This window comes from Branchiostoma lanceolatum, chromosome 16 (assembly GCF_035083965.1).
Source record: "Branchiostoma lanceolatum isolate klBraLanc5 chromosome 16, klBraLanc5.hap2, whole genome shotgun sequence".
In the NCBI taxonomy this organism is placed as follows: Eukaryota; Metazoa; Chordata; class Leptocardii; order Amphioxiformes; family Branchiostomatidae; genus Branchiostoma; species Branchiostoma lanceolatum.
In genome coordinates, this window is record NC_089737.1 from 5,277,566 (window position 1) to 5,289,304 (window position 11,739).

The 11,739-nt window shown below is 42.8% G+C and overlaps 1 protein-coding gene and 1 long non-coding RNA gene across 2 annotated transcripts; both read left to right on the top strand.

Annotated features, from left to right (window-relative positions):
- The first annotated feature begins 2,962 nt into the window (after nt 1-2,962).
- On the top strand, nt 2,963-5,461 carry LOC136422169 (uncharacterized). The gene is made up of 3 exons (XM_066409813.1): nt 2,963-4,121; nt 4,454-4,759; nt 5,366-5,461. The coding sequence occupies exons 1-3, from the start codon at nt 3,198-3,200 to the stop codon at nt 5,459-5,461; spliced, it is 1,326 nt and encodes a 441-aa protein (XP_066265910.1). The 5' UTR covers nt 2,963-3,197.
- A 1,799-nt stretch (nt 5,462-7,260) lies between these two features.
- LOC136422168 (uncharacterized) lies at nt 7,261-11,237 on the top strand. Its single transcript, XR_010753582.1, has 2 exons — nt 7,261-7,338; nt 11,058-11,237. It is a non-coding gene; the product is annotated as an uncharacterized lncRNA (long non-coding RNA).
- The last annotated feature ends 502 nt before the right edge of the window (nt 11,238-11,739 follow it).

Sequence of the window (11,739 nt, forward strand, 5' to 3'; positions counted from 1 at the left end):
ATATACTGTTGGCAAATAACTTCACTCTTCGCAGACGGGTATAGCAGTGGAAACAATACTCAATCCAAACAAGGCACCCTCAAAAGTCCAAGAAAGAGGCACAAGCCGCGATGACACAGGTATATCTTCAGACAAACGCCAATCTAAAAATAATATAAGAAACCGTAGAATCCTCCTTTGTTTGTTTGTATGTTTGCTTGTTTGTTTGTATTGCATACCTGATAAACCGCATCAAGGCGTAACACACCAGGTTTGTACTGAAGAGTACAAGCGGCGTATCCGGGCAGATTTATATGATCCACTCACACCGGGAAGGACCCCCTACTCTTTTCGATAAGTGTGTTGGGTTCTTTAACGTACTCGAGGTGTGGGTCTCCCTAAACATGGGACCTCCATTTAACGTCCTATCCGAGGGACGTCCCTAACCGAAGCTAGGTACTTATTTTCACCTGAGTGAAGTGGGGAAAGTCGTGTAAAGTGCCTTTCCCAAGGGCACAACGTCAACGGGACAAATCAGGGAACCCCGGATTCGAACCTAGTATCTCTGGGTTCTGGGGCCAAACACCCTCCCACTACACCACCGCGACGCCACTGTCACAAGTCATTGGTTTCTCTTCTCCCGTTTCTTACCATGTGGCGTCTTGTGGTGTACTGCGGAAGTGCTCCCTGGCGCCATTACCTCAAGTGTCCCTCCACGTACAGACAATGGTTTCCCCCGGTACAGAGCTAATGGGTCGACTGGAGTTACTCATGTTCAACCGCCGTGTAATATGTTAGCTGGGGAAGGGATCAAATGTAGTGTGTAGTTGTACATGTATGAACTAGATGTAGGTATCAGTAGACCTTCTTGGGAACTGGCTCGAGACCGCCAGAAATAAATTGCACGTATTGAAGGACACCTTTTCCAAAACTCAAAAACTTAGCATCACGTAATTGTTCGCAAATCTTTTCGATTATAAACGTCCAGCCAATCGTTGTTGCCTTTCTAGAAACAGCAAGTGTTTTAGTATCATAATATCTTAGTATCACCCCACTTAGCAAATTCAAAGTTAAGCTAAGAAACATGATATGTACGACGCTATCTCAGTCTGTAAGCGTTATCTTGTACTTGTATGTTTTCCTAATTACAAGTTTGATCTTGTCGACTGTTTCTCACAAATGGAGACCAATGTTGTACTTGTCGGCTGTTACCCTATGTATCCCACAAATAAAGACCTTTCGAATTCTTCGTACTTTGGCTGTTCTCCTCACAAATAGAGATAGGGGTCGTACTTTTCGTGAATTTTCTTCACAATTGGAGACCCTACTTTGCACTTGTCGTCTGTTGTCCTCACAAATACATGTAGAGACCAACATTGCACTAGTAATCTGTTTTCTCATCATATAGAGACGTAGCTTCTTACCTAATGTTTGTTTTCACAAAATGAGATCTTGCATTGTACTTGTCGTCTGTTTTCCTCACAAATAGAGGCCTTACTTTGTACTTATCGTCTGTTTTCCTCACAAATAGAGGCCTTACTTTGTACTTATCGTCTGTTTTCCTCACTGATACTAATAGAGGCATTGCATCGTGCTCGTCATCTATCTAGCTCACAAATAGAGACCTTCCCTAGTTTGTGCTTGTCTGTTTTCCTCACTTAAGCTATAAAGAACTCGCTCCGTACTTGTCGTCTGTTTTCCACACAAATAGAGACTTTGCATCGTACTTGTCATCTGCTTTTCTCACAAATAGAGACCTTGTTTAGTACTTGTCGTCTGTTTTTCTCACAAATAGAGACTTTGCATCGTACTTGTCGGTTGTTCTTGTCGTCTGTTATCCTCACTGATACTAATAGAGGCATTGCATCGTGCTCGTCATCTATTTTCCTCACAAATAGAGACCTTCCTTAGTTTGTACTTTTCTGTTTTTCTCACTTATAGAGAATTAAATGCGTACTTGTCGTCTGCTTTCCTCACAGCCAGAGGCCTTACTCCGTACTTATCGTCTGTTTTCCTCACAAATAGAGACCAGACTTGTACTAGGCTGTTTTCGATCCTCCGATCAGCCCCCTTGATTCGTACTTGTCGTCTGTTTTCTGTCACAAATAGAGACCTTGCAATTGCATAGTACTTGTCGTCTGTTTTCCTCACAAATAAAGACCTTGCTTCCTACATTTTCGTACTTGTCGTCTGTTTTCCTGCCATGTAGCGGCGGCACGTGCCGAGTTCCCCCCGCCTATTGTCACAGTGTGGTTTGTGGGGCTGTGTCAGTGATCCTAATCTCTGTTCTCTAACCAGGGAAACAGTAGCGGGGTGTACCCTGCCACTGAACACCGTGTCAACAACACGGTACCGGTCGTATGCATTCCGACACACATAAACAAAGGTCTACACCAGACGCCTCTCACACAAAAAGTTGTAACATTTACAATTCACCAGGTTGTATTATTACAGCCAGTAGGTACCCATGTGAGTAATGAGGCTGTTGTAACGCACTCGAGGCACCTCCTCGAACACGGGACCCCCATTTTTCGACTCTTCCGAAAGACGGTGCAGCTCCGACAAGGATACCCTTCCCGGGATTCGATCAGGGGTCTCCTGGATCCAACTAATAGGAAACAGGAGGCTCAACTGCGAAGCCGCTACCAATTGAGCTACAGGGACATCCAAGCCTTGAAACTTATCTTCTTTTGATTTCACGAAAGATTATCATTATTAAGATGAAATATATGCTTCGGGGTGTTACAGTAGTAAAACCAATGACTATCACATGTTGTCGACATCGATATATTATAACTATACGTAACGTTATGTACATTAACTTACCCGAGATGTTGCGGTACAGATCCAGGACTTACAGAACATCATGAAAAATATGAAAAGATCTTTGAGAAAAAGAGTCCAGGCAAGCAGGCCGATATATAACGCTGATAAAAAATATCGCTACGCGGAAGGCTACAAGTGTGCGTAATCAAATCGGTGACGTGATTACATCACATACCAGTGCAGGTGTGCGAAATGACGTCATTAATTTGGCTCGCGCAGGTGCAGCATAGGACGACAAGCGCTGCTGTATTTTTGCGCCATTCTTGAAAACCTGAAGATTAGAAACAGCCGCGGACGCCTATAATATTCCTTAGCCCATCCTTGGAAGGTGCATTTCTGGAACTAGAGAACATGTGTGGAAAAAACCTGACCTAAAGTTCCTCGGCTGGAAAATGGACGTAATTTGTAGCGCAGGTGTTGTGTCAGAAGAGCCGGTACAAGTTGTGGACATAACATCGGACTCACCTCCAGAACGTGCGGCGTCTTCTTCGACAGAAGTTCACGAAAAGTTGACTCAAAATGTCTGCTTCCGTCCCACACCGTTTTCAGCAGACTTTTGTAACGTGGAAAAGACGCAGGAAGAGACACCGAGGCATGGTCATGCATTTGTCGGTGAGGAGTTCGTCCAGCCACCGCCTGCAAGTACACAGCAGCACGGTAACTTCGTAAACTGTGCTAGAGGAGATTATGAAAACTGTTCGCAATATCGTCCGTTTCACCCCGGCGTTCCTTGGCAGTCGTTTTTCCTCGGCGGGAACACCGTGAGCTCGTTCACAACCCTCGGGGCCAGGTGTAGTACGGTCCCGTCCGTGCGACCTGCCGTGGCCGCTCACTCCTTGCAAAGCCCGTACGTCAGCAACCATGCCCGGCCTGTGCCCGTACCAACTCCGCCGCCAGAGAACGATGACATCGGCTACCTTCGAAGAAACGGCTTCCTTCTTTCCGTACCTTCTATCTCAAACCTTGCTCCGGAAATTACCGACAAGCACGGACATCTCACACAAGACATTTCACCGTCAAACGCAGCTTGCGTTGACTTAGAGAGCTTCTTAGAAAAAGACGACGACTCCCGTCTGACTCCGTCCCCGGACGACCCTCCGCCGTACGTTGGTGAGGACTTCGTCGGGAGGCACCTCTTCCGCGGCCCGCCGACTGCCCTCACGTACCCGACGCCCAGGCCCGAGCTGCTGAGCGATGTCTTACGGAAGGAGGGTGGCTCTATGCCCGTGCCCGTTGCGATCGTGCGACGCCGCCGCCGGTCTAGCGGCAGTAGTTCGCTGTCAAGTCACGACGACCCGGAAGACATTATAGCAAAGGTACACCTAAAATTCATATTCTAACATACACAATACTATTGTCAATAGTCGGCTTTAGGGCTCTTTTGTTTTCATTTGTAGTTATTATACATCAATACAGTTTTTCTTGTGATAAATTCCATGCAAGTATATTATCATCGCTTGTGATGTGCATTTTCATTTTCTGTCTTGATATATTTCTCAATCAATGCATCATTGCAATGAATACTGTTGGCTAGCGCTTGAATGTTGTATGTTATATACTTTATAGCTTGCTTGCATCCGTCTATGTATTCGTTTACCAGTGTATTTGTTTGTTTGTTCGTTTGTTTGTTTGTCTGGTGGCGTCACAGAGACGTGAAGCTAACGCCCGTGAACGTCAGAGAGTGCGTAACTTAAACACGGGGTTCGCAAAGCTGCGTCGCATGGTGCCCTCCCTCCCTCCCAACCGTAAACCTAGCAAAGTCGACACTCTCCACGCCGCTATGGACTACATCCGAACCCTACAGTATGTACTCCAGGAGGCTAACAAGTCCCCCGTGCCCCTGTCTAACGCCATGCGGTTTACCGGATTTGAAATCCCCGGTGAGAATGTGACAGTGGTGTACGGGACTCCAGGAGAACAGGTGAACATGCCTCTGGACCCCGCCCCTTTACAAGTGAGTTGTCCTTGAGTTATTGTGTTCTGGAGTGCTATGAAACAATACTTAAGTTTACCCATAATTTTTTCCTATCCCTATACCCTACGATATGCCCAATATTGCTTTCGATATGGTGGTTGTATACGTAGCTACAATTATGTTCAATTGTTTTTAGCACTGAATCTAGCTAGCAATTCCTCTGAATTTTTGCCTCTACATATCTATTTTTGTTATTAACATTAATTCTAGTCTTTCTTTCTTTCATTTTCAAAAAATAGAATCCTTCTTTGGGTTATTGTATATAGCAAACCATGTGACTGTTCAGTTTGAACAAACTACATCTGATATTCCCACATTGCTTCTTTAATTCAATAACCATTTAGCGTCATCTGCGACGTAAACAATGCCATGTTCATAGTCATGTGTTATGAAGAAGATATTCAGTATTATAAAAAAATACATAAGTGTATGCCTTTTGCCAATATGTTGATATGTTAGTGTTTAGATGAAACTACTAATAACTGAATGTTCTAGGGCTTCTAACTGAAGACATTGAAAGACTTCCAACTTTGATTGATTGATTGACTGATTAACCAAATCCAATTATATTTCCTTCAATCACAGGTTCAGGCAGTGGCCGTCCCTGGAATGGAGCATTTCCTACTTCAGCACAACAATAGGACAGAGGTGCGTACTGTTTTCGTACCATCAACACTGTGACTTGAAACCATTGCAAGAGTTTTTCAGACTTCTAAGCCCTTTTTTCTGATGTCTATCAGTATCACGTCTTTTCTTTCTCAACCTAGTTTTGGAATCCTTTAATATCTTCTTTAGAGTCGTTAAGTTTAAAAACAATGCTGAAAACACCAAAAGAAGAAATTACAATGTTGACTAGATATTGCTATTCTACAAAGAAAGGGGTTGACGATTTCAACTCAACGAACTAGATCGCAATAAGCGCATAAACATTTTCTATCAATTCACAAAATAATAAAACAGTATTCATGATTACAGACGATGGTTTGACTTTCAAAACCTAAAATTAAACAACGTTTCTTTCTGATTGATTGACGTCTTCATTTTGTTAATTTGTCCTTAAAGTTTTCCATAGCCTCTGTCTCCCCGAAACCTTAATATCCCCACATTCCTTAGAAGATTAGTAACTTTAAGACGCGTGTGGTTGATCCGTCAGTCTAAGACAGGGCCGGTAACAGTATCCTTTCTTGGCGGGTAGCAGAGAATGCCGGCTGCGCATAGCGGAAAAATGTAAACGTCGCTATGTTTGCCAACTGGTGGTCGATTTCATCGGAGATCAATTGAATGATGTTAACGCTTCACGAAACAGTGAATGGCCGCGTGCTCAAAATATATCAAAGAGAGAGAGAAGATCTTTTGTTTATAAAAGATTTCTAATATGCCGAAGACGATAATGAAATGAAACAGAAGCTGATGACTGTAGATGCAAACTTTGGTCTGAAATATTGCTTCGAGTTATCAAAATTATAAGTTTTCATGCTGATTATAGAAGGGGGAAGAAAAGAGATCACACGCACAGTTTGTTTGTTCATGGGTGGCCTAAATTGTACCTCAAGCTCTGGCAAACACAATACATGGACATTTATGGAAGCTATGGGCCATACTGTGGCGTCGCGGTGGCGCAGTGGCAGGGTGTTTGGCCCCAGAACCCAGAGATACCGGGTTCGAATCCGGGGTTCCCTGATTTGTCCCGTTGACGTATTGTCCTTTGGAAAGGCACTTTACACGACTTTCCCAATTCACTCAGGTGAAAATGAGTACCTAGCTTCGGTTAGCGACGTCCCTCGGCGTTAAATGGAGGTCCCGTGTTTGAGGAGAGCCACAACTCAAGCATGTTAAAGAACCCAACACACTTATCGAAAAGAGTAGGGGTCCTTCCCGGTGTGTGTGGATCATATGAATATGTCTGGATATGCAGCTTGTACTCTTCAGTACAAACCTGGTGTGTTACGCCTTGATGCGGTTTACCGGGTATGCAATACAAACAAACAAAAACAAAATGGACATTTATGGAAAGCTATGGGCCATTCTGATTATGATACCAAACTAGCTTATTCCTCTTGGAGTTTTGCTCTTTTAGTCTCCTATTAAATCTGTCTTTATTTTACCGTTACAACACTGCAATGAAACATGAGACTTTCATCATTTTTTAAATCATTTTATCATCATTATCTTGTTTATCCATCACTGCATTTGTCGGCTTCTTCTTCCCTCCCTTCACTCACCCAACTGTTCATTTATTTGCTCATTCCACCATTCTTCTTCGTTTCATCCCATCCCTCCATCACTCGCTTTACCTTTATGATAACCCATTCATTCACTCACTCACTCCGTCCATGTATCAATTCCTCTATCCAATCGTCTGATTATAACTTTCAAAAGATTCTATGATGTCAAAAGACACATGTTCAGTGATTAGTTTACTTTTTTTCCAAATAAATTCTGTTGTTTTGATTTACAAAATTGTTTAACGTTGTCATTTCAGGGTGTTCCAAACCGACATGGCGAGCAGTTGTACCTAGAACACTTCGGACTTAGGAACATACCATTGGATAGACAGGGTGAGTAACAAACTTATACTTGAAAAGACTCAAGGTAAAGGAACATGTGAAGAAAACGGCGCTATAAAGAAAGATAGAACCATCGACCAGAAGGAATATAAAACTGACCAAAAACTTTAATTATCTCCATGAAAAAAATACTTTTTTCATGGTGATATTGTTTTGAGTGTGTTTCTGTATGTATTTGCGTGTGTGTATGTGTGTGCGTCCGGACGCTTAAAGTCAGCATAACTGTAGAACGTCTGAATGGATTGTAATGATATTTGGTATGTGGGCAGGCGTTGGAAGGAGGAAGGTCAAGGTCGATTTTGGGCCCCCTGGTATCTGTCGCTAAAACTGCTGTTGCGTATTTGTCATGAAAGGTCGTTATCAGCAATGGTTTAGGGTAACCACAAAACCGCTGGCTTTAAGAACAATATCGCTACAGCCGTATCTCTTAACCTTTGGCACACTGAAGTAGTCGTTTGGCACCCAATTTCCCTATATGGGTTACAAGGAGTGAGGCAGCAGGGAGAAGGTTAAGTGATAGCTCAGTCTGTCTCCTTGGGGTCTAGATCCTATCGCTACTTAGAGAAGAAACTGATTAAAGGCATCCAGAGCATTATGAGGCTTCAAATTTAAATAAAAACTCAAATGTCTAGTCATTCCTACACTTAGTAAGTTTCAATAACACTATACCATTACATATCGACATTAAAGGAGCAAAGATACGATGTCGTTGTGTGGTGAGAACTAATAGAATATCCAAGCCCTAATCTAGACTGATCCTGACTGTCCATCACAATTAGCGGTTCGACCAATGAGAGAGTGACTGCATGTCTGTCAAATTTTTGCATTTTTATGTTTTAATTTTGCATTTCTACGTTTTGACGGAGGTTGGCGGGGCTATGGTATCGGTCTATTTACACACTAGGCGCGTGAAACTAAAAGATCACCATGTAGCTTATTTCTGTGCCGCTTTTGAGCCCTTTTGATAAGAAATCCGCACGCAAATGTGGTAAAGAGTGGCATTAAATGTCAACTATATAAAGATTACAGCAACTAGAATATTTCCTGTTTTCAAGCCTCATAAAATGCTCTGGGTGCCTTTTAGAAGTCGCTGTGTCATCATGTCTCGGTCGGTTCTAGTCCCAGGAATTCACACATATCCGGATCTAATTTCGTATCTGCCCCTCTTTTCTTCCAAAGACAAGCAAAGACAGTCGCAGTCACCCGTGCTCTATCCTCCCCTCGCCTTTGTCCTCCTGTTTGTTGTCGTTCAGGTTGATAAAGATCAATCTAGATCGTGTCGGCTCCCGCGGTCTTTGTTGTCCGCAATATCAGATGAAAATAGTTAGGGTATCAAGTCGGTATAACTGATATCACCGTGCCGGTGGCCATTGTATAGCGTGCTGGTTGTGGGACACAAAATTACCGGTATAACTGTATCATGACACCTGTTGAGACAGGTAAGGGGGCAGGTACCTCACCTTTCGGCAGGTGTCCTCTGTTGTACCAATCTCACCTTTTCACCTTAAGTCGCCAATCCCAAAACATCAAGTCTTAACCATCAAGAAAAAGTATGGTTACGTTTTTCGACTTCTTTCTTAAAGAAATCTGGATGTTGAAAGAGACAAGTGGTCCTTGATGATAAATTCCTATCGTTGTTTAGTGGCGTCTGTCTTGACCTAGTTTCGCCATTGATGGAAGGTATCGAGTACTGGATGAAACCCAAGCACAAACAATATAGTCGCGTCCATCAATGTACCAACGCGACCGGACAGACAACAGGCGATGTCTATGTTTTTTTCTAACCACAGAAGAAGTGTTGAAACATGCGGTGCGTACTGTAGCTAGGAATAACATGAACACAACGCAAGGAACTCCGTGCGCTGTTTTGTATTGACTTAAAATGATGATCAAAAGAATTCTTGGGAAAACAGCAAACGTTGCATTTTGTCAACACAAACGCATTATAAACTTAATCATTATTGACATCGTTTCAGCTAGATCGTGTATTTTATCTGTTTTGACACTATTACGTATCTGAAATATAGACACGCCGCGAACAGATACTGTAATTCTTGATTTGTTAACTGAAACTTAAATTTAGCTGATTTAACGGTCACCAGTCAACAGCTAAAAATTCATCATCGCAAATATTTGATCACTGATATATTAGAAGCGTATGTACCCCGACCGTTAGCGTATGTACCCCGACCTGTAGCGTATGTACCCCGACTTGTAGCGTATGTACCCCGACTTGTAGCGTATGTACCCCGACCTGTAGCGTATGTACCCCGACCTGTAGGGTATGTACCCCGACCTGTAGCGTATGTACCCCGACCTGTAGCGTATGTTCCCCTACTTGTAGCGTATGTACCCCGACTTGTAGCGTATGTACCCCGACTTGTAGCGTATGTACCCCAACTTGTAGCGTATGTTCCCCAACCGTAGCGTATGTACCCCGACTTGTTGCGTATGTACCCCAACTTGTAGCGTATGTACCCCGACTTGTAGCGTATGTACCCCGACCTGTAGCGTATGTACCCCAACTTCTATCGTATGTACCCCGACCTGTAGCGTATGTACCCCGACCTGTAGCGTATGTACCCCGACTTGTAGCGTATGTACGCCGACCTGTAGCGTATGTACCCCGACCTCTAGCGTATGTACCCTGACCTGTAGCTTATATACCCCGACTTGTAGCGTATGTACCCCAACTTGAAGCGTATGTACCCCTACTTGTAGCGTATGTACCCCGACTTGTAGCGTATGTACCCCGACTTGTAGCGTATGTACCCCGACCTGTAGCGTATGTACCCCGACCTGTAGCGTATGTACCCCGACCTGTAGCGTATGTACCCCGACCTGTAGCGTATGTATCCCGACCTTTAGCGTATGTACCCCGACCTGTAGTGTCAGTACACCGACTCTTAGCGTATGTACCGAATTTTGGACCTGTGTAATTCGCCTATAATGATGTTTGTTCCAATCGTTAAAATGAAGTGCCGTGACCTACTCCATTTTCCTACAACCGCTCTATTTTCCTGCTGCTATATTAAAGTTGATATACAGTACGTCATTTCGGATAGTTACGTAAAGCCGGTGGCCCTATCAATCTGGGTACATTGTAGCTTCAGGCGTAAGCCACAAGCGCCAAACCTCTGCACGTAAAAGAAACCCAACACACTTATAGAGAAGATAGAGTAGAGGTGACCCGGTGTGCTTGGCTGGAACAGCAAGCCGTACCAAGCTACATTCCACTATCAGCTATCGAAAAAGCACTGTGCAACTAGAGTTAAGTATTTGTGCTACACATACTTCAGGTTTGCTATGTTAGTTTACCGATTACGGGGACTTTTTATTATTATGAATTGGTATTGAATTTTTCCTTTTATTTGAGTTGAATATTTGAATTAAAAGTTGTGTGCCGATTTGTTGAAAATATAGAGAACGCTAGCGACCAAAAAAAACACCCCTCCCAATAAAATGGTATGGCGACCCTGTGACGTCACAATTAAAGATGGCGGCCACCACACATGCCGACGGATCCAACAAAGGTTTTGCTACGCAAACCCGGAATGAATTAATGAATGAATCCAACTTTTTAGGTCTGATGAAAATCCTTTTTTTAACAGCTGTGAACCGTCATTTGTTATGATTTGAATCAATTTACCTTTTCATAATTTGAATTTTTCTTTACATTTAATATAGAATGCTCCCATAATGTTTTACAGGTAACCAAAATTCTATTCCGACGCCGGTTTTCTACAACGAGCTGGGCATTGGACAAACGGCAGAGGTGCAACCCGCTTAACGGAAGCTGTAAGGAGGAAGACGATTGGACCAGAAGAAATATTCCCAGGATTCCTTACGACGCGTTACCTTGACGACCTCCATGAACCACGCCCTAGAAATATTCATCTGACATGATTTTGTCAAAAGACGCTTATGAAATATTGTTAACATGACGTTACGACAGCTAAGGGAAAATGCTCCCTTGTTTCTTTAACTTGATATACAGAATTTATTTATGGCTTTTTGAAGCAATAATTTTGTTGTGTTTACAATGAGTCAGAATCTCTTGGATAAGATACAACAAATGTACCTTTACGAAAAGAAGCAAGGTGAAGAAAAAATGTTTCTTTCCTAGATTTTAGTTGTTTCGTTTTTGTTTCATTTCTGTTCACAATTTCACTTTGTTTATGAAAATGATGCGAAATTATATTTTTCCAATACAAGCAAGCTACACAGTACGTTTGTATAAATGGAACAAAGCAAAAAATTGACTTACAAACTTGTGATATCAAAGATATGATTATTACATCTTAGTTTATTCAAATATGTGTTATATTTCATATACGTCTAGATTATCGCTAGATTTGTTACAAACAGAGAAGAACCAAGATGGTGGCCTGT

Bases quoted from the DNA above. Each gene is read 5' to 3' on its own strand.
- LOC136422169 (XM_066409813.1), top strand. From the start codon at position 3,198: ATGGACGTAATTTGTAGCGCAGGTGTTGTGTCAGAAGAGCCGGTACAA. The intron at 4,122-4,453 runs GTACACCTAAAA...GTGGCGTCACAG, and splicing joins CGGAAGACATTATAGCAAAG to AGACGTGAAGCTAACGCCCG. The intron at 4,760-5,365 runs GTGAGTTGTCCT...CTTCAATCACAG, and splicing joins TGGACCCCGCCCCTTTACAA to GTTCAGGCAGTGGCCGTCCC.